The sequence below is a fragment of the Histomonas meleagridis genome (assembly GCF_020186115.1).
Source record: "Histomonas meleagridis strain 2922-C6/04-10x chromosome Unknown contig_23, whole genome shotgun sequence".
Lineage (NCBI taxonomy): Eukaryota > Parabasalia > Tritrichomonadida > Dientamoebidae > Histomonas > Histomonas meleagridis.
Window position 1 is genome coordinate 533,396 of NW_027150820.1, and position 23,643 is coordinate 557,038.

At 29.1% G+C, this 23,643-nt stretch overlaps 6 protein-coding genes across 6 annotated transcripts; 3 read left to right on the forward strand and 3 right to left on the reverse strand.

Moving 5' to 3' along the window:
• Nucleotides 1-516: 516 nt before the first annotated feature.
• GO595_003783 (pseudouridylate synthase 7-like) lies at nt 517-2,061 on the forward strand (the record flags this gene model as incomplete). Its single annotated transcript, XM_067916841.1, has 1 exon — nt 517-2,061. One exon carries the CDS (start codon nt 517-519, stop codon nt 2,059-2,061), a length of 1,545 nt encoding a protein of 514 aa, XP_067776070.1.
• Nucleotides 2,062-2,358: 297 nt separating this feature from the next.
• Nucleotides 2,359-3,294, reverse strand: GO595_003784 (uncharacterized protein; the record flags this gene model as incomplete). The annotated part of the gene is made up of 1 exon (XM_067916842.1): nt 2,359-3,294. One exon carries the CDS (start codon nt 3,292-3,294, stop codon nt 2,359-2,361), a length of 936 nt encoding a protein of 311 aa, XP_067776071.1.
• A 187-nt stretch (nt 3,295-3,481) lies between these two features.
• GO595_003785 (AGC family protein kinase) lies at nt 3,482-4,813 on the forward strand (the record flags this gene model as incomplete). The annotated part of the gene is made up of 1 exon (XM_067916843.1): nt 3,482-4,813. The coding sequence occupies one exon, from the start codon at nt 3,482-3,484 to the stop codon at nt 4,811-4,813; it is 1,332 nt and encodes a 443-aa protein (XP_067776072.1).
• A 179-nt stretch (nt 4,814-4,992) lies between these two features.
• Nucleotides 4,993-6,639, reverse strand: GO595_003786 (tRNA (uracil-5-)-methyltransferase-like A; the record flags this gene model as incomplete). The annotated part of the gene is made up of 1 exon (XM_067916845.1): nt 4,993-6,639. One exon carries the CDS (start codon nt 6,637-6,639, stop codon nt 4,993-4,995), a length of 1,647 nt encoding a protein of 548 aa, XP_067776073.1.
• A 1,932-nt stretch (nt 6,640-8,571) lies between these two features.
• GO595_003787 (ARF GAP-like zinc finger-containing protein) lies at nt 8,572-10,494 on the forward strand (the record flags this gene model as incomplete). The annotated part of the gene is made up of 1 exon (XM_067916846.1): nt 8,572-10,494. One exon carries the CDS (start codon nt 8,572-8,574, stop codon nt 10,492-10,494), a length of 1,923 nt encoding a protein of 640 aa, XP_067776074.1.
• Nucleotides 10,495-18,538: 8,044 nt separating this feature from the next.
• Nucleotides 18,539-19,099, reverse strand: GO595_003788 (Ras family protein; the record flags this gene model as incomplete). Its single annotated transcript, XM_067916847.1, has 1 exon — nt 18,539-19,099. One exon carries the CDS (start codon nt 19,097-19,099, stop codon nt 18,539-18,541), a length of 561 nt encoding a protein of 186 aa, XP_067776075.1.
• Between the last annotated feature and the right edge of the window lie 4,544 nt (nt 19,100-23,643).

Here is a 23,643-nt window from a genome sequence, read left to right on the forward strand (position 1 = left end):
CTCACCGATACTCCCAAAGTGTGGTAGCAAAGCATTTATTGGAAAATATTGAGATTGATTTTAAAAATATTTTTATTTTATTAGTAATTCGGTGTTTGTCCTCGAGAAGCATAAGGAGTTGATATATCCGGATCAGAAGGAACAACTGAGCGAGGTCTGTAGGGATTGTTTTCGATAAGCCAATTTGCAAGATAACGTATGGGATCTTCTGGTTTCTCTTTACAAAGAGCTGTCAATCCTTTTAAAAGAGTAGGGAATACACGTTCTTTAATTTTTTCGACTTCTGGCGGCAGCCCTTCCATCTGTTTGCTTTATTTAACGTGTTTTAAACGTTTTCACTAAAAATCATTAAACTTTTTCAAGATATATTCAAAAAGTTAGTATGATTTTTTAATATTTTGTATGAGAACTGTCAAAGTCAAATTTGAACCAACCATTTAGGGTGCCCTGAACTCAATGAGCTCTGTTCGTGAAGAGGAAGTTGGGTGCATATGCTTTGTCAATAATTTAAAGGGGATGACTGGAATTATTAAACATAAATATTCTGATTTTCATGTCCACGAAATTGATAAATATGGAGTTGTGCAATATTTAACATCACTTGATCCACTTCCACTTCCGCCATACCCAGAAGGATATGAAGAGTGGCTTGCTTCTAAAGATATTTTCTTCACATTTAAACCAGATACAGATGATCAAGTTTCCAGAATATATTACGAACAACCCAACATCGAAATAACATTAACTCGCGATGAATGCACTCTTGAACGTACTCTTAAAAGGCGGATTCGTCCTCTTGTTACCTCTTTTGTTCTTTGTAAAGAAAATCTTAATCAACCACAAGTCATTAGTTTTCTCTCAAAAAAGACCGGGAAACCCAAGCGAAACATTGGTTTTTCTGGTACCAAAGATAAACGAGGAATTACGACACAAGTTGTTACCATCAAAGAAGTTCCCATATCACGTCTCCAAGAAATTGCGCCAACCTTAGGTGATAGTATTAAGATTGGCCAATACAAACAAGTGATTAATCCCATTTCATTAGGTGATAATCAAGGTAATCGATTTACTTTATTAATTCGCGATGTTAAAATACCAGAAAACGCATCACTCAAAAGTGGCATTGAACGACGGCTTTTAGCTTTAGAAGAAAACGGATTTTTGAATTATTTTGGGATGCAACGTTTTGGAACTGGTAAAATCCCAACGCATCAATATGGGATACATATATTAAGACAAGAATGGGATGAACTAATCAAAATCTTTATCACTCCACAAGAAGGAGAATTAGAGTCAACACATAAAGCAAAACTTATATATCAACGTACGCATGATCCAGTTTTAACACTTCAAGCATTACCCAAATCAGCACAATCCGAAATATCAATTTTTAAAGCAATGTCTGAATTACCAAAAGATAAACAATTAAAAAATCCGTGCGAATTATTTAAGCGTATAGATCGTAGGCAACGAATGATGTATGTACATGCATATCAAAGTTATTTATGGAATCATATATTAACACAAAGATGGAAAAAATATGGAAATGAAATTGTAGAAGGTGATTATGTACAAACGAAAGAAGGAGAAATTATCCAAATTACAAATAACAACAGAAATAACTTTTCAATTTTCGACGTTGTAATTAAATTGCCATCAAAAGATGAAATGTCATGTGAAATGATCGAACTGATGGCTAAAGATAACGTTACTCCAAAAATGTTTAATGACTTGGCAAGTGAATATGGAGCTGGTGGTGATTGGAGAAAGATTTTAATAAAACCATTGGACTTAGAATGGGAATTAATAAGTCATAATAATTTGGATGATTTGTTAATTGATTCGGATATGGATAGAATTAATGGAATTACAAATGTTAATAATAGAGTTGAAAATGGAAAATATAATTCATTGGTGATTTCTTTCTCACTCGGAAGTGGCCAATATGCTACAATGTGTCTGAGAGAATTACTAAAAAGATCAACCGAATGGTTCACAGACTCAAACATGTCGAAACCTGAAAAGGAATCATTTTGGAAAAACTTTTGTGACATCAGTTGAACACTTTCTAAATGGTTAAAATGTTTTTATAGAGTACATATTATGTGTTTTTATAAAGAGATAATATAATAACAATTTTTTTGTAAATAAGAAACTTGTTCGGATTTGTTATTATCATTTTAAATTGGTTTGACAATCACAGATCTGTTTGTGATTAATGGGATAAATCTCGTGTAGAATGCAAATAAACTTTACAATGATATTCAATGATTTATCAGAAGACAAAAATTTAATGAATAAAAAATTTACAAAAATAAAAGTTCTAAAAACTTAAATTTTAATAAACAAACAACCAAATTAATTTTGCTGAGAGTTCGTGTTTTGAGTGTAATTCGGAATGGAATACAGCAACGAGTCATTTATCGTTTGATTCTCTTCTATTGCTCTACACAAGCATTCATTATATGAAATCTTCCCAATTAATATAAAACATAACAATATCATAATGGAAATTCCGATGATGATCAAGATTGTTGTTTCGCGTTGTTTATGGGTGATGGGCGAAACGACCGTTAAGTTTTTAAATGAGTATTCGAGGTGATGCGGGGCGTACTCGAACTTGGTGTCTGCGGATATATGAAGGCTAAGGTCAAATCCTGGTGAATTAATATTTCCTGAATTATCGTAATTTGGAGATATAACAATAATTAATGGCCTTGATTGAATTGATTGAATAGAAACATTTGTAGGCTCAGATAAATGTGATATGGGTTGTTCTATTGCACCATCATAAATGTCGATTTGTGGACATAACTTACAATTCTTTAATTCACCAGTGATTTTTTGTTGAGCTGGTGCAGCTGCAAAAAAACAGGTTCTTTCTGTTATGTTTTGTTCGTTAGTGATTTTTATATCCCAGGGATTATAGTTATCAATAATAACTTTTTGACAATCAAAAGGTGCAAGAATTCCATATGACACTGAAAAATATACTGGACGTAATGCAGTAAATGTATATTGTGCTGGAGCGTCGAATACATCGTCACCTATTGCCGTATCAGGGATAGTAGCTTTATAATCTAAGTCAAAACGCAGAGGTTTTTCATGTACAAAAAATCTCTCTACGGAGAGAGTATCATTACTTGAAAACATATGGAAATATGAGTTGTTTTTAATAGATATTGAGATACATTGACTAACTTTAAGATCTAATCCAAACATAACTGGTTGTGTATCTGCATTCAAGTTGAAATCACATGCCAAAGTGAAACATGGCAAAAGAAATATGCACATAAGAGTTTCACTCAGTGTTTGCCTCCAACTTTTTTATTTGTATAGTTTATTTTTTCTAGCTTTTTTTTAAGTTTATAAAAATTCCAAAATTTCAAATGTTTACATATTATTTGTGAGTTAATAAACGTTCCTTCTGAAAAGAACAATAATTCATTCAAAATAACCGTTAGATTTGTTACAAAGCAGAATGAGCTCAATCAAAGACGGATGGTTAAACAAGCAAAAACCTGGAAAACACACTAAATGGGGTCGTCGCTACTTCCGGATCATCGGACAGGACCTTATTTATTATAGGAAGCCAGGTGCCGCTGAACAAGGAAAATTTAATATCCCTTCTTTAGTCAGCATTGAAGCAGCACCAGAGTGTAAAAAACAACCAGCATTCAAGATAGATGCAGGCTCTGGTAAAGTCTATTATTTGGTCACAGATACACCAAAATTGGTAAACGAATGGGTTGAAATTCTTAACGACATCAAATCTGGCAAGACCGTAGAAAGGAAAGAAGAAAAGAAGATGACTGTAGAAGATTTTGACATATTGAGAGTTCTTGGTCGTGGCACATATGGTAAAGTTCAATTAGTCAGACTTAAGTCAACCGGCCAACTCTTTGCAATGAAGTCAATGAGCAAGCGTGTACTTGCCGAAAACGACCAACTTGATCAAATCATTACTGAAAGAAGTATTTTATTGAGATGTCGTCATCCATTCTTAGTTGGTGCACACTATGCGTTCCAAACACAAGCCAAGCTTTACATGATTCTTGACTATGTTCCTGGTGGAGAATTGTTTGGCCGACTTAAAGATGAAACCACATTTTCAGAATCACGTGTTCGTCTCTATGCCGCCGAAATTGCACTTGCCATTGGTCACCTTCACTCCATGGGTGTTATTTATCGTGATCTCAAACCCGAAAACATTCTTATTGATATGCAAGGACATATCAGAATAACTGATTTTGGTCTTGCAAAAGAAGTCGCCGGTGACAACACAACAACAACCTTCTGCGGAACACCAGAATATCTTGCACCAGAAATGCTTCAGAGACAATCATATACAAAAGCAGTTGATTGGTGGAGCTTTGGAGTCTTAATCTTCGAAATGTTGACTGGCCTTCCACCATTTTATGATGAGAATGTCAATTCAATGTATCGTGCGATCCTTAATGATAACATTGATTTCCCATCATCGATGTCAGCAGATGCCACTGACTTCATTTCTAAGCTTCTTGATCGTAATGTTGAGACTAGATTAGGTAGTAGCGAAAGAGATGTCGAAGATGTCAAAGCACATCCTTTCTTCTCATCCTTAGATTGGAAGGCAGTCTACGACAAGAAATATGAACCTGAATGGGTGCCACCAATTTCAGATGCAACTGATGTTTCATGTTTCGATGAAGAATTTACTGGAGAAGCTCCAGGCAATTCATACGTCGATAGCAGCTTGATCGATCAGGACACGCAGGACGCTTTCACTAACTTTACCTGCGATACAGGTGATCGTCTTCTTGACAACCTTTGAGTACTTCAATTTCACCTAAAAACTGCTGCTGGCAACTTTGTGTTCGACTTTTTGTGAGTTTTTTTTACCGCCAACACAAAATTCAATTGGTTATCGTTTTTGTTGGTTTGGATTTGAATACTTGAAACAGTTTATGACGAAAGATAATTTATGATTAGAAAATGTGTTTATAATCACTTTTAGCGCGTCATTAGCATTACTAATTCCACTCTGTCTGTATGAGGGAACATATCAACACCGAACCAATTTCTTGGTGAAAATGGTTTTGTGCCTTTTCCTGTATTTGGATTCATCAAAATTGTCTGTGAATCTCTAACTAATGACTCCGGGTTACAGCTTACGTATACTATTCTTCTTACGTATTCGCAATCCCTCAGTGCATAAGCGGCTTTCTTATGTAATCCAGCGCGCGGTGGGTCCACGATGCAAACAATTTTCGCACCTTCTTCGGCATATCTTTGTAATATTTCGTTCAATGTATCTTCTGCTTTACCAGCAATGAACTCTGCGTTATTTATGTTATTCTTCTGCGCATTTCTTATTGCGTCTTGAATCGCTTGTTCTTCTATGTCTACGCCAATGACTCTCTTTACTTTGTGAGCCATTGCAAGTCCTATTACACCTGTTCCACAACATACGTCGACCAAAATTGTGTTCTCATCGACTTCTGCTTGTTCTTCGATCTTAGAGAACAACACTTCTGCTCCAGATGTATTCGTTTGGAAAAATGACATCGGCGATATATCGAATTGAAGTCCACGTAAATGTTCTTCAATTGTTGCCGGTCCGGATAATAATCTAAAGTTTGGATCCTTTCCATATCCTTCGTATGCATTAGTCTCTGCAATGTATAACGATGTGACTTGTGGCGCAAAACGTTCGATGTATTTTTTGATTATTTGTTCGTCAAGTTTTCCAAAGATACATGTGGACATCATCGATTGCCCTGTCTCTGTTGTGCGAATAAGCACAAACTTCCAATAGCCTGTGTTAAGACATCGATCGAAAACAGGCGTTTTAGTTTCGATGATAAATTTGCGAAGTTCTTCGGCTAAATGTGGCGCAATTTTGGGTACGTTATAACATGATGTAAGTGGTGCAACAACATCTTCAACTCGTGAACCTAAATTAAAGCCAACACAGATGTTGCCATTAAGATCATAGCCAACTGTGAGTTCGACATTGTTACGATATGCACTTGTTTTAGGCGCTGGAAAGACTGTCATAAGCGGTGAGTTGGGTGGAGTAATGGGCTCAATGATCTTGCTGAATTTGGCGGACTTGTGCGCGATTTGATCGCTATATGACATGTGATGCCATGGAGCAACGCGATCATCAATTGAACGTGTTTCAAGATCTGATGTGGCACGTGCACGAAGACGATGACATAACATTTCGGTGACACGGTGGTTCTTTTTAAGTGGAACAATAAAGAGTTGTCGATTTGCAAAAAGATTTTGAGAAAGATGCTCATATGCTTTTTTGCGATCTGCATTATTATCAAAAATAATGCTTCCTTGATATTGGCTCTTCTTCTTTGAGGTGCGTAAAAATGATATGCCTTCTTTAACAAGGAATTTTTCAAACTTTTCACGATCCCAATGATAATTTAGGCCTTCCATATAAAGGCCACAAGGATCACCAGGACTTGGATCTTCAATAGTTTCTGGGATGAAGCGTCTATTGATTTTAGGTGGTTCCTTTTCTTTTGGCTTAGGGCGCTCATAGTTTCTTTCTCCTCTTTCTTGACTTGGTTTTGGTTGCTTTATAGGAGCTGCTAAAACATGTGGTTGCTCTTCAACTGGTTTGGAAAAGATACCTCCCATTGTTGACTGAAGTCAAACATAGCTAGTGAATTTCGGCGCCAAATGACGATCGGGTAAACTATTCAAATACTGTACACTTTTTTTTCAGGTAAATTAACTCACTATTTTTTTTCATTTGATGATACTGAAAATTAACTGATGTGAATTGTAAAACAAATAATTAAAAAATATTTAAAATTTTATGGTAACATAAAAGACACAAAAAGTCTTGAAAATATCATGTAGTTGATAAGATATTTGCATTTGAAAAATAGCTGCACGTTAAGTTACCACATTCTTTTTCCTCTGAATAATTGGAAACAACGGACACTTTTTAACCGCCCAGTTAATTCTCAGGAAAATTTTTGACAAAAATGTCTCTTTTGGATCGCTTAAAGTTCTATAGGGCTTTAGATCAAAGCGCTTTAAACGGGAAATTAACTCTAGATGAACTACTATTAAACCCAAATTCAATTATAGCTATAAGACAAAAACTTCCAAATTTATTATATTTTGTTTATAACCATTACCTTGATTTAATTAATTGTGCAATAGGTAAGACATCCATAAATCAACATACTCTTAATGATGAAAGTCTATTTTTACTCCTTGAATTACCAGAAATGATATTTCGTTCAATTGATAATCGTTTTCAGTTTTTTCTAGAAATTATTGAATTCCTTACCACGAATACAGTCAATCCTCATTTTGTTGAGAATTCGATTAAACTTCTTATTCATTTTATTGAACGTACCAAAGGCAAAATCTTAAAGAAATTTAATCAAGCAAACTCTGAAATCATATTCAAGAACATATTTACACTATCAGACAGGATGATATGTGATGAATTATTTTATACCATTACACAATATCCAAAAGAATTGAAAGGATTTCTCGTTCGTTTTGATTCTTTTTCAATTCTTGTTACACATCTTCAAACTCCCAATGAAATTGTCCTCAAACGAGTATTACAATTTTCATATTCGTTGATTGATTTATTCAAATTTGATGTTCCGTACTTATTATTTTATTCCAAAGACGTATTTATCAATTCTGTATTACGTATCTCGTTTGAATTTAATCTTTTTCATGAGTTATGTTTCAAGTATATTCATAAGATTACCCAATGTTCACAAGTTACGTCGACATTTGTCGTTAATTTGTTAAACCATTTACAAGTTTTTCATGATTTTATAGTAAATAGTGAAAAATTTGAATCATCACATTATTATTTAATTTTAATCATATGCCATTTAATCAAAAACATTCCGAATTTTTCGGATCTCATTGCAAATATTTTTGTATTTTTACTCAAAATATTTTTCGAATTTCCATTCAATACATTTCTTCATAATTCATTTGTATATTTATTTGAAGAATTATCAGTTTTAAGTGAATATTCAATGTTCATACAAGAGACAAACATTATGAACATCATTGCAATGGAATTCCATCGTCGATATGAAATACAAGCGAACTATTGGGGACATCTTCACAAGTTAACTTCATTAATAAATGTAATGATCGAAGCTAAAATGATCGAAAGTAACGAAATATGGGATAAGTACCTGATAGAGGTGCACATTCCAATATCAAATGTAATGGAGAGAAGATATGGAGGACCAATACAATCGTTGGTGGAAGAGATCGAATATGCTTATGAATATGAAGAAGAAGAAGAATATGAAGAAAATGGATTTTAATTATTATTATTATTATTCTTATTAATAACAGACTTTTGTAACAAAATAAAATGTTAATTAATGTTTATGTGTTTTTCATTAAAATTATTGTGATATTCTCCAAAAGATATTAAGATGTGAACCATTGAAACATTTGATGTTTTCTTCTGTTTTTCAATTTTATTTACTGTATTTTAATATGAGCGAAGAGTTCTGGGAAACGTTAATTTTAACGTACTGCGTTTTGAATGGTTATCTGGTCATATTCAAAATGTCTGTGGATTATAAGAGCCGTGTAACAGCATTGATGAACCTCCCAGAAAATCAACGTTGTGCAGACTGTGGTGCAAAAGATCCAAGATGGGCTTCTTCAAAACTAGGAATTTTCATTTGTATCAATTGCAGCGGTATTCACCGTTCTTTAGGAACGCATATTTCATTCGTTCGTTCATGTACACTTGATACATGGAAAGAAGAAGAAGCTGCGATGATGGAAAGAGTTGGTAATGCTAAAGCAAATGCTTATTGGGAGGCACTTCTTCCACCTGATTTCCAAAGACCTTCATCAACTGATGTTACAAATATGACTAAGTTTATTCGTCAAAAGTATGAACAAGAAAAATGGGTTGACCATTCAATGCAACCACCACATCTACCTGAACGTCGTAAAAGAAGGAAGAGGAAAGTAGAACATACACAAAATGACCAAGCTAATTCACCCAATATGATTGATTATCAATCTACAAACAATCAAAATAATAATCAAGATATATTCGGATTTCCAACAAATTCTAATGGTAGCAATGAAGACCTTATTGGAGGATTTTCTGCTCAAGAAGAAAATAACATATTTGGAGATTCAACATATGAATTATGTGATCCTATTGAAATAACAACACCTACACCAAAACCAGAGAAGATTAATAATCCTTTCTTATATATTGATCCATCGCAAATTATTCGGAACACCCAAAGAGAGAACCCAATTTTCACTCAAAAACAACCTCCGGAAATAAACGTTCAAAAGCAGAGCACCCCTGAAATCGGAAACTCAGAAGAACAATATGACCCATTTGAAGGACTAGATCAGGACTCAGATTACTTTCCAGAGCACCAACAACACACTGAAGACCATGATCACTTTTCTATCAGAAATGCTAAAGATAAGTTTAAATCATTCTTCAACAAAACCGCCAATTTCATCAAAGAGAAGGCCTCCTCAGTTGCAAGCAACATCCAACAGCATTATGGAGGTCAAAGTGAAAAACCAGCAAATCCAACATATCAACCATATACTTCAACTTCTATCCAAAATGCCCCACAACGTCATGGACAAAATGAACCACACAAAAGGCCTCCACAAAAAGACGCATTTGGTATGCTTGACAGTACATCTATATTTGATGATGATGAACTACCACAAGAACCACCACAGAAATCACCTCCACAGCCGCGACCACAAAATCCGTCAAACAGCACCGGCGGCTTGTTTGATATGCTTGGTAACGACGGAGTAATTGATGATTCACAAACGCCAATTTCCGAATCTGCTCAACCACAGCAACCCAAAGACATCTTTTCTAATGATAACGCAAACACAAATTCACAGCAAAACAATGACTTATTTGATATGTTAGACAATGAAAGCGCAAAAGAAAATGTTCCACCGCAACAAAGCGATGACTTGTTTGATATTCTCGGCAATGAGAAAACAAATTCTCAACAGCAACAGCAACAAAATAACAATAACAACTTATTCGACATTTTAGATAATGAAGCAACAAAGCCACAGCAGCAACAGCAGCAAAACGAAGACTTGTTTGATATCTTTGGCAATGCGCCACCTCAACAGCGTCCAACTTCTTCGCAGCCACAGCAACAAAACAATGACTTATTCGATATGTTTAGCGGCAGTAATACATCACAACCAAAACAGCAGCAGCAGCAGCAACAAAACAATGAATTATTCGATGTGTTTAATAACGGAAATTCACAAAAACAAAACAACGAATTATTCGATGTGTTCGATAATGGCAAACAACAGCAACAAAACAATGGTTTGTTTGATATGATAGGAAATGATGCAAATAATGGCAACGTATATAATATGTTCGGCTCAAGCCAACAAAGAAATGCAAAAGAAGCAGATGCGAAGCAGCCGAAAGATCCGTTTTCAGTAATTGATCCGTTTTGATTTGGTAATGTTAATGAATAATTACATTCACTTTTAAAATTTACCTCTAAAAGTTTTTTATAATTTTATTTAAATAATTTAACTATTTCTGTATAACCTTTTTCAGATGCTGAAATAAGTGCTGTATGAAATAACTTAAATAATTTCCAAATCTTGTTTTGAAATCCAAAATTATTAAAATAAATTATAAACAAAACAAATAAATATCTTTAGCATTAATATCAATTCCGTTTTGTTCAACAAGTAATTTAACTATTTTTGTATGACCATTCCAAGATGCTAAAATAAGTGCTGTATCAAATAATTTAAATAATTTCCAAATATTATTTTGAAATAAGAAATTATTAAAATAAATATCAAATAAAACAAATAAATATTTTTAGCATTAACATCAATTCCTTCTTGTTCAAGAAGTAATTTAACTATTTCTGTATGACCATTTTGAGATGCTAAAATAAGTGCTGTTCTAAATAATTTAAATAATTTCCAAATCTTATTTTGAATTACCAAATTATTAAAATAAATATTAAATAAAACAAATAAATATCTTTAGCATTAATATCAATTCCTTCTTGTTCAAGAAGTAATTTAACTATTTTTGTATAACCATTTGAAGATGCAATCATAAGTGCTGTATCAAATAATTTAAATAATTTCCAAATATTATTTTGAAATATAAAATTATTAAAATAAATTTTATATTTTTAGCATTAATATCAGTTCCTTTTTGTTCTAATATAAATTTAACAAGTTCTGAATTTTTTGATTCTGTAGAAAATATTATTAAATTTGTTTATGATACTTTTATTAATTAAATTTAGAATAATCATTTTCTCAATTATATAAAATGATTCTTGTGAATTAATATCAACCAAAATGTTAGTAAAAATTTCAATAATTTTTTTTTGAATATTTTTGTTAATTTCTTCTTCTTTTGTTTGAATTGTTTCTAAATATTTATAATATATATTGTCCAGATTCTTTTGTGATAAAAATACAAAATAAATCAATTTGCTTATAATGAAATTTCATAATGAATATGCAATCAAATAATTTCATTGTTTGTTCAACTATTAAATTAAAATTTTCTTCTTTTAAAATAAAGATAATTTTCTCTAACTTTAAAAGGAGTTCCATGAAAAATCGATTTTCTAAACATTCATTTTTTAAGATCAAATAGGAAGTAGTTATCATTTGGTTGTGATCCTTTGTTTCTTTTGAAATCTAAATTACATTTAAATACTTTACAACAAAAATAAAAAAGTTCTTTTACAGGTGCCCTAAAATTACTCTAACAAAAAATATTTAATCATCAGTATTATATTTACATTTTGCAATATAAACATTTAACGTTAATAGAAACGATTTGAAAATAAAACGAAAATATTTCAAAAAAACAAAATAAAATACAAATTCATTTTTAATATTCCAATATTTTTTCACACCATTCGCATACCACCGGATATGTCGATTTCATTGTTTCTATGATATCATTAAAATGTAATTCTTTTGCAATTTTATATCTTTCGATCAAATTTGATATATTCAACAAAAATTGTTTCATTTTTTCTTTTGCGATTTCTTTGTTTTGTTCTTTTTGATATTCCTTTGCAACTGATATACATAAATTCGACGTAATTGGCTTAAACAATTGGAAGTTACTCAGAAACTCTTCGTTGCCGTTCATGATGCATTGTCTGAATATTACTTTTCCCCAAATTTCTTCGTTGTCCATATCATATGCAATTCCAAGTATAACTGAACATGAAAAATCGTTTGTACACATCAAATCGAAGACTTCTTTCTGCTGAAGATTTATTAAATTATTTTCATTCACTTCTTGAAGTGATATAAGCGAAAGTTTCTTCAGACATCGCATCGAAAGACTATAACATTTCTCATGTAAGAAATACGAAAGCGAAAGTAAATAATGTTTCGACGCTTCTTGAAGCTGCGCTTTGTTCGTGTTATTGCTTAACAGCGAATCGGCATATTCCATTTGTAATTCACCGTGCGCGCGATAAAGATGAAATTTAAGTGTTAAGTCAAACAATTTTTTGTGGTTCGCAAATTTGGCGCATGTGTCGATAACAATTTATTATCAAATGACAAATGTCTTTTGTTAAATTGTTTTCTTGTATTAATAAATCGATTTGATTATTCATTATTATATATTGGATATATTTAATTAATAGTTCTGGCTTCGGAAATATTATTATCATTTTATGAATAAGTTCGAAATTGTTATTATCTTTCGTTAATATATTATAATAATTATTTAATATCTCTGAACATCCATCAATGTTTTTCATGGTGCATATCGATGAATGAAGATAATTGTTTATAACATTCGATATGTTTTCTTCGTCATGTTTCATCTTTCGCGTCTTATTAAATAATATTTCACCAAATGTTTCTTGATCGCCACTTAAGTTACTAAATTCAATGAATGTTTCTTGGAATTCTTCTGTTAATAAATTCGGCGTTTTAATAATAAATGTTTCGACAATTGCTGCGGTGCTTTCTTTGATACTTAAATCACTTAATTGAAGAATTTCTTTGATTATTCCCCAATTTTCTCGTTGGAATATAATTTCATTTTTAAGGATATCAATAACTTTTTTAGTTAATATTTCATTTTTGTTCCATTTTAATTTATTCGATATTTTATATATTAAATAAATAATTTTAAATCGTTTTTCTTTTCCTTTCGATATTTCAGATAAAAGTCCTTCGATGTCATCAATTGTTCCATATTCTTTAACAATTTCTGTTTGTTCGTCTGTAAGTTTCATATCATTAAATATATTTTGTAATGTCTCTAGAATTATTATATTTCGCGAATTTCGATTTCGCCATTTACAAAGATTTCGCGCATCTGTAATTCGTAAATGGTCTGAACAATAATTTATACTTAAGTCAATCGTAGACTCAAGAAATCGTTGAATTGATTCTTCTGAATATAAAATTGGAGTTTTAATATTAAATGTAATTTCGCGTTTAATTTCATTAATATTTGATATCGTTGGAAATAATATTTTTAAGATGTTATTAAGTTGAATTTTTATTGTTTCGATCTTCAGGAACTTCTTTATGAAATTTGTCACATATTTCTAAATGATTTATTAATGATTTAACATTATTTTGGATTTCATTGTCTTCATTATCTTTGAAATATTTAAGTGAAAATTTTAATATTTCAATTAAATTCATTGGCTGTGTATACGAAAGTAATAATCCAAACATCGAAATATAAAAATATGGATCAATGTTTTGTATAGTTTTCGTGATCTTATTATGAACTTTAAGTAATTCGTCAATAGTATTAACTGTCGTATATTGATATTTAAGATATTCATCGGTAACTAATGATGTAGAAATGCCAAAACATTTCGATGCCTTTTGTCCAAGTAATAATGAATGATGTAATGTTAAGTCTGTAACAATTCGTTCATAACTTCCAAGTAAATCTGTGTTGATAATACTTTGACGAAAGTCATCAAACGTTTCAATAACTTCAACAAGTTTTACACGTAATTCTAAAAATTTCGATACTTTTGTATCTGTTAAAAGTTGTAAATAACGAAACAAATGAATTTGTGACTTATTCGAACAATATTTAGCTAATGAATCTTGAAGCTTAAATAGAATTTCTTCAAGTTCTTCTCGTTCAATTTGACCAATTAATTCATCGTCAATATTCGATTCAAGTTTATTATTAATTTTATTAAGTGAAAGTTGCGCCCGTTTAAATGCAAATATTTCAACTGAATGATACCAATTAGAAATATTTGTTAAAATTGACGTTTCACTAAATATTTCTAATGTTTTATATACTTCTTCTGATTTATGTTTTAATAATAATTCTAAAAAGATTTCTAATAATAATTTAACGTTTTCTTTCGGATTGTTGAAATTTATTTCTTCAAATTGAACTTGAAATGTTTCTGATATTGTAATAAGTGTAACTAATGAACAAATTATCGAATTCGATCCTTCAATCGAATATGCAATGATGGAATATAATTTGTTTTTCCGTTTAAGTGCTTCTTTTAATAATAAAATATATTTCGATTCTTTATTTTGATGAATCGCATTATATATAATTAATGCGGGTTCTTCTTTTTCATTATTCGTTATTTCGTCATTTTCTTTTTCATATTTCGGTAATTTCTGCGTAAGATAATACAAAAGATGATCTTTAAGTGGATTATTCGGCATTTCTTTTGTGATAATATCTGAGATTTCATTGTTATTATAAAAACCCCAATTTCTTTGCTTCGATCAATGAATAAAAGAATTTCCGCTGGTCGATTTTGTTGCGCAAAGTAAACAATCGGCGAATAATCAATAGAAAGTTTGCAACGATATCGTAATAATGTAATTAATAAAAATTGTTCAATGTTTTCCGCATTAAATTTATTTTGAATTACTTTAACACTATTTTGATTTTTATCATTATAAATCTTTAAAAGTTCATTTATAATTTCGTTATTGTTATTATTATTGTTATTGTTATTATTTAAGTTATCATAAATTGTTATAATTAATTTGTAATCAATCGATGAATCTTTGTTAAATTTAATATCAAATAATTCAATAAATGTTAAAACTGATAAACGAATTTGAACATTTTGAAATGATTCTGTAATACATTTGTTACAAATTTCTTTAAATTCATTTTCATTAATATTATCTTCATTCGCTTGTTGAAATGCACTAATTGGTAATAATGATTTAATATAATAAAAATATGGCGCTTCATGTTTAGAATTAATTAACTCTGGATGATCGAAGTGTGGATATGGTGGCTGATTTAATGTTTGTCCATAATATTTAGTAAATATTTTATTAAAATCGAATTGTTCAAAATGCGTTTCAATCAAATCATGGACTTCTAAGTCAAATTTCGATGTATAAATTGGTGAACGCCATTTACTTTGTGGTGGGTCAATTACTTTAGTTGTCGGATGTGGAATTTCTCCTTTAATTAATGTAGAAAGAAGAGGATAATTATCTTTGAAATGTTCTGATAATTCATTAATTTCTTTAGAATTAGGTTTAAAAAGTGTTGGATCTTTATTCCATATTAATGAAGCTAAAGGCGCTAATGAATCTTTCGGAAGATTATTCCATATTTCGATCAAATTATTTTGATTAATTTTTTTATTAGTTAACATTTCCATACATGACTGTGACGCTAATGAGATATCGCGTTTGACCCATAAATTCCATATAAATTGAATCATCGGATCTGAAACATCTTTAATATTAATATCTTTACTTTTCGGATGTGAAAGAATAAACATTTCATATGGAAGAAAAAGTTTTTTCTCGCCACAATATTTGGAATATTCTTTAAAGAAATTAGAAAATGAAAGTGTACTTTTATTCCACCATTGTTGTTCAAAAAGATGTTTATTTTTACTAATTCGAATTAATAATAACTCAAAATTATTAATTTCTTCTTCACAAAAATATCCATTGTTACATAATAAATTTAAAAATGTTTCACGTTCATATTCATTTAAATCTTTATAATAAAGATTTATAAATTTTAAACATTTTAATTTAGGTGTACGTAATAATTTATTTTTAGAATTAAGTTCTTCTTGAAATAATTGCGTCATTTCATTAACTTGATGCTGACAATGCATAAGCCAATAACGTTCAACTTGTGAACCTTTTCCTTGTAAAAGTTTCAGCATTTTCGGATGTTGTGTTTCAATAAGTGAAATACTTCCAACAAAATATAATGGCGAATTAACAATTGGTTCATCTGGAATAGGAAAAAGTTCCGGAAAAATTGTAATGTTATAACCATCACAATGTTTGGAAAGTTCTTCAAGTGTTTTATATGGCGTTTCTTCAAGAGTGTTTTCAAGAAATTTAATAGCTGGTGATTTACTAAGTTGTAATGATCGTAAAAATGAGGTATTAGGATATGTAGTAGTAAGTTTTAAAAGAATTCGATGATGTTCTTCATCTTTAGTAGTAAGTATTGAACGCTTATGAAGATAATCATAAAGAATTGCTCGTGTATTATTACGTGTCGTTTGACGCCAAATATTATAAAAAAAATCTGTTGATGATTCTCCTATACTTTCAAGAAGACGTGATGCTTCATTTAATCGATTATTACAAATTAAAACATATGATTGTTGTCGTATAATAGTATTGAAAAGATATGATGGTTCATACTCTGGAAAGTTTGAAGATAAAATTGGATAAGTTTCAAGAATTGAATTTTTGCCTTCAAGTGATTTTAAAACAAATTCTAAAAGATGCTCTTTAGTAAGTGTTTGTTCATTTTGTCCTTCTTTCATTGGAAATAAAAAAATTAAATTTAAAAAAATAACTTTTTAATTTTGGATACTTTATTCATATCGTTTTATTCTTCTTCATTACAACAATAAAAAATGGATTCTAAAACATAACGTGATAATCTACTAGCTTCTAAATCTTTATCAAATTTACCTTCTGTTAGCCAATTAATAAAATTTTCATTGTTCCGCATTTCATTAATTGTTTCTTGAACAATTTCATTATTTAAAAATGAAATAATTCTTGAAATAGAACGAATTAAATAATATCGTTCTGTCTCACAAAAAACATCCGCATATTCAAATAATATCTTAAAACATCCATTTCCTATAAATTCAAGAAATGAAATTTCATCAATTTTAGATGAAAATTCAATTAAAAGTTCAAATGCTGCTTTTTTATTACGAAATTTATTATCTTCATTAACAACTATTGATGCTGCAAGTTTATAAAATGATTCTTTAAAAATTATTTCAGTCGTATCTTCATATGAAAAACACATATGTGAAAAAAAAAAAAAAATGATTTTTCCATCGTCATTTCATTTTCAAGATATTTAGAAATCCATTCAACAAAATGAATCGAAAAAAGATATCGAATCCCGTTTTGACTTCCTTCTAAAATCTCTTGTCCTATGATTATAATATGATTAATAATATTAAAATCATTAATATCAAATCCTAAAAAGATTTTAAGAAAATTATTATTAATAAAATATTCTAATAAAAATTCATTCGAAACAATAAAATTTTCAAAAAATGAAAATGCAATATTTTGAAATTTTTCTTCTTTAATTAAATAAATATGTTCATAAATAATATTAAAAAGTTCAATGATTTCTTTTAAATTTTCTTGAATATGTTGATTAATATTTGGAATTGGAAGTAAAATATTATTACAAAGTGTCGTAAAATATAAAAATGTTGTTTCTGATGAACAATTTCGTCCAAATTCAATAAGTAATGGAATAAATTCATTAACATATATAAGTGTTTGTGTCCATGTACCATAAAGTGAAAAATTTGAAAGAATACGAAGTGAAGAATCTGTTGGAAAAATACTTCGTGTTAATAAGATAATTCGTTCTGCTATTGACATGTCAAGCATATGAGATGGATAACTTAATAATAAATGAATAAGTTCAAGTGACTTATTTTGAAGTGTTAAATCTGTAGAAAATGAAAAATCTAAAATACGATGAAATGTTTCTGGTGTAATCATAACGTTTTGTGTTTGAATAACAGAAAGAAACCAATTTAACGTTGAATATTGAACTTCAACTTCTTCCGAAAATAACTGTTTGGAGTTATTAGAAATTAAAATACTTAAATCACCTGGTCTAAAATCTTGGTGTGCTTCGATAAAGTTTTCAAGTTTTATTTCTTCATCTTTTTTGTAATTACTTGACTTCATTGTTTCATTTTTCTTTTCAGCCCAAATACGTTAAATATATTTTAATTCAAAAACGATTAAAAATAATTAAAAATTCCTTTCTAATAAATAATATGTTCTTTTTCATGAATTTTTTTTTATAAATATATAAATTACTTCAAAATAATTTATTATGTGGTTTAACATTAAAATATTTAATAAGTTCATTATCTTCTGGATAAAAGAATAAGCCATTAATTGGTTAATTCAAAACATTCACGTGAAAAGATTGTTTTTTGTTGATTAAAACTATTACTTCCACTTCTAAAATTTCTTATAACAAATATGTTTATTGTACATAACATACTTCCCGCTTCGTATTCTTTGGAGTCACTTGCAGATCCCTTGCATATTCAGTAGTTTGTGGCTGAATACCATTATCATACACATACTTAACAAGTGAGGAAATAGATTCTTCAACATTTGATCCTGTGTTGAGATTAACTGTGAAATATCCAATGAATCCTTTTTCTTCACTATATTTCCGATATCTTTCTTCCATAGATTTCCATCTTTCATCTACATCCCCTTTCAAACAACCTACCAAAAGTATAAGAATTGGTTTACCTTCTGACGTGAATACTTTTGTTTCAATATCTTTTTTCCACAATTCAACAAAATCAAGTTCATTTGGATGATTAGCACCAAAAACAATAACTGCGCCAACAGATTCTTGATAATACACATGAATCATATTTCCATATCGTTCTTGAGCAGCAATATCCCAAAGTTGAGCAACAAGAATTTGGTCGCCCATTGGATATTCCTTACTTCCAAAGTCTACACCGATTGTTGTTTTACAAAATTCATGGAAGTTTCCTTGAAAATAGATACATGCAAATGTAGTCATATACTCAGGGTTATAACCAACAAGCGATATTTTAATAATTTCCTTAATTACAAGTGGTTTTTATGTTAGGTCAACCATTTAAAATAAATGTTTTGTTGTTGTGATGCTTTTGGAATTATCGATCCATATAAACAAAAGTGGCAAAAATTCCATATTTGAAATCTTCACATTGCACATGTCTAATGTTAAAAAGTTATTGAAATTACTTCGTGGTAATATGTTTTTTGATATCAATATTGAAAAAGTTTATGAAATCGAAACATTAATACAATTGTAATTAATTCAAGGTTTTCATTTACTTACTTAACACAAAAATAAATCCATTTGTTTTTGTTGAATAATATTTTTCTGTGCAAAAAATCAAACAAAACGAAATTAATTTATGTACGATAATTTCTTTTCAGCGTTTCTTGTGCATAGAAACCAATTTTTTTTACTACTAATAAATGATTCATACTATATGAGTAATTGATACTTTTATTCTTGAGACAGAAAAATTTATTGATTTAATTCTCAACAATATGAGTTGTAATCTTGTTTCGTTTGTATCTTTCTTTAAAATCATTTTTTATTCATATTTATCTTTATTTGTACAAACCATTGTTTAAATATTTCCGAGAAAATTTCAGAATACGCAAACTTTATTTTTTCATATTTTTGGGTTTATCATTAACATCATATAAGTATAATGATGTTCCATATCATTCAAAAACTGTCATATATTTCTCAAAAAGTTGTATCCATTCAATCCAGGATTGTTTTTGACTTAAATAACTGTTTTGTTTCAATTAAGAAATGTTTGATTGGCATTTTTTCCATTACCCATAAAAGAATTAAATTCAGGCAAATGCAGCTGTCTCCTATGAAAATACCTAAAATAACAACTACAATATCTTCACTTGAACTAATGATACTATATAAAAAAAATAAAAATATTAGGTGATTCCCGTAATGTTATTACAATATCTAATCAATATACATTTAATGTTTCAGAAAAATATGATGTAACCACAGTCGAACAAATAACACCTATTTTTCGGTGTGTAACGTGTAAAGATCTCCGGGGAAATGAATCCATTTTTATATGGATTAAAGGCACTGATCTTACTTCAGTAAAAGATATCATGATCTCCAGGCAAAATCAAGAATGTCAAGTCATTGAAGGCTGTCCAGCGCATAAAGGCTACAGCAAAGCTGCAGATGATATTACTTCACATTTCAAAGGAGTTTTTAAAGAGAAATACTTCAAAGAAATAATATTTTTGGATACTCTGGTGGAGGAGCGATTGCAGCCATAGCTGCAGCACTTTTGCGTTTTAATGATCACATTAATGCTAAAGCATTTACAATTGGAACACCTCTATGTGTTTGCAATGCATTAGCCACAAGAATTAGAAATGAAAATTTAAAGGAAAAATTTATTATTACAGTATGTAATACTGATGATATTGTTGCATCTAAAGGTCATACGATTGGAGTTAATATTTCAAATTTCTTTTGGATTTTAGTTAAAAATGCTGGAATTTCCTTAATCAAAAGCATAGGAAAAATTTCATTTGAAACTTTAACAGATACAATATCAGGTATTTATTAAAAATTATGATTAATAATTATGAAATTCCAGATCAATTAGTATACATTCAAGATCAATATTAAAAAAGTAATATTCGAAAAGAAACAGTTTTGATGTCTAAAGTAGTTGCAAATGGTAAATCTTCATCTGACTTGATTAAGATAAACATAAATGTTGTCAATAAAATATATCAGTAATCATTCATTAGATAATTATATATCAATAATTGATCGTATCCAAAATAATAAAGCTGTTAAAATGAATGCTTCACATAGATTACTTCATGGAGCTCCAACGAAATGTGATAATCGTGATGTTGAAAAACATATAATAGAAAATTTTGCTGAATATACGACAATAACAGAAAGATTAGAAAAACCTCAATACAATGATTTTATATATAAAAATGCGATTCAAGATGATGGAAAACCTTTAATTACAGATCAAGATAAAATAGAACAAGAATATGATGAAATTTATGATGGGGAACTTATTGATGCACTTGCTGAATTTACTACGAAAGAAGGAATTAATACAAATGTTAGTAATATTGATTTTTGGGTTTATGATTTTTATTTATGGTTTAATAAAAATGTTTGATGAGGCACTTAGAATTGCATCAAACAAAGGATTGGAAAATATTGTACGTTTAATTCTTGAGCGAAAACAATTTCATATTAATTCTAAAGATTTAAATTATTGAAATTTGAAATTTATTTAAGGAATAAAATATTTTCATCTGATATTTGGAAATTATTTAATTTATTTTGGTTAACAATTATGTTTGCATCTTCATGTGGTTACATAAAAATTGTTAAATCTCTCATTAAAAAAGATGCAGATATTTATATGAAAGATATTAATTTGGAAAATTTTGTGTAATTTTTAAAGTATTGATGTTGTTTCGTAATTTAAGGAATTTCCTAATAACAAATATAATTTCATTTATGCATTCATGTGAATCTAATCAATATTATATCATTAAATATTATCTTGATAAAAATCATGTATTAATCAATGATAAATACTTTATTTTTATTTTTTTAATGTTTAACTAAAAAATTTAATATACATAAATAAATTTAACAGCATTTATGATAACTTCTGAAAAAGGGAACACATAAATAGCTAAATTACTTCTTGCAAGAAGAGAAATCAAATTCAATACCAAAAGCATTGATTTATTTTAATTAATGTTTCTGAAAATGGCCACACTAAAATAGTGACATTACTTACAGTTATGTAATATAATATCAATCGAAAAAAATAGTGGCTTTTTGAATACTTGATCGGTAAGTGAGCGTAAACAAACGCAAATATCTTGGAAAAAAATCCGAGTTCAAACATAAAACATTGTTCCTTTTACTTCATAAGTACGTTAATATTATATATAAAATTAAAGCAAATTTGAGAAAATATTTTAATTTCTTGGAAAATATCATCTACATAACTACAACACAATGACTAACCTAATGCCCTCACTTAGTATTGGTATAAATAATATATAAATTATCCCAATATTTAATATCTTTGATTATGTGGATTTGGTATCGTTCAAAAATGCACGTTAAGAAAATTCGGTAACGTTCGAAACAGAGTTAAATGCCGAATGATGATACTACCACCATAAATACAGGAGATAAAAAGTTGAACGATCTATCAACCTGCTTGAAATTCCTAATTGAGCTTGAGAAAATTGTATTCAGTTTAACCGAAGAAAACTACCAGGTGTCGGTTAAAAAAGTATTGGAATTATTCGATACAAATTTTCCAACATTTAATATTATTATAAGTAAATTAGTTTATAATACATTTTCATCACCAAAACATAAATATGATATTTACTTAAATTTTTTAAAAACACTTCAAACAAAAGAAGAAGAAATTAATCAAAAATCACTAATTTAATATCAATTTTTATAAAACGTATATCTACAATGAGCACACAAGAATCATATTATTTAATAGAGAAAATGATTGAACAAAATTTAAATTGATAAAAGTATTACTGAAAATATTAATTCAAAATATTTTGCTCATTATAAAACAAAAGAAGGAAATCAAAAACAAACCCACATGACATTTGGCTCTAATGGAAATGACCCAATTAAAAAATACTTTTTGGATCATTATGATGAACTTTCAAAGAATGATTGGGAACTTCATAAGAAATATGTTAAAGAAGGACATAATCCGATTGAAATTGCAAAAATAATTCGAAAAGATGAAATAGAAAACCTTCAAGAAATTTCATCACAAGCAAATTTTAATTTTAATCAAACAATTGAACCATCACTTTATGAAAGATGTTCATTTATTAATCATGAAAAATGTTACATTAATTGATTATTCAGCATTTTTTGGATCGGTTAAATGTTTTAAATATTTACTTATGAACGGTGCAAATGTCGAAAATACAGGTAAATATGCAGTTGCAAGCGGAAATCTTGAAATTATTCATTTATGTGAACAAAATCATTCATTATTTAGGGGTGCATATTGTGCAGCAATTATGTTTCATCAAAATGATATCTTTAAATATATTTATGAGAATAAATTAGAAAAAAATACAATCAATACCAAAAATATCTGAAGATAAAACTAATAATTTGATAAGTTTTTGTATTAAAAAAGATAATTATGAAACTTTAGCATTTTTGTCTGAAATAGGAATTAATGTTAATGCTGATGATATAAATGTATCAGCAAGAAATGAGAATTTATATCTCGTGAAATATTTCCTTCAAAATAATCAAATTCCAAAAGATATTTTGCCATTTGCTTCAGAATCAGGAAATATCGAACTTGTGAAATATGTTTTAGAACAAAAAGAAATTGATGTTAATGCAAGAATTATCCATTTGAAGAATTTAAAATATGTTTTAATAATTTGATATATGTTTTAATAATTTGGAATATGTTTTAATAATTTGGAACAGCACTTCATATTGCAGTTAGAAATAATAATATA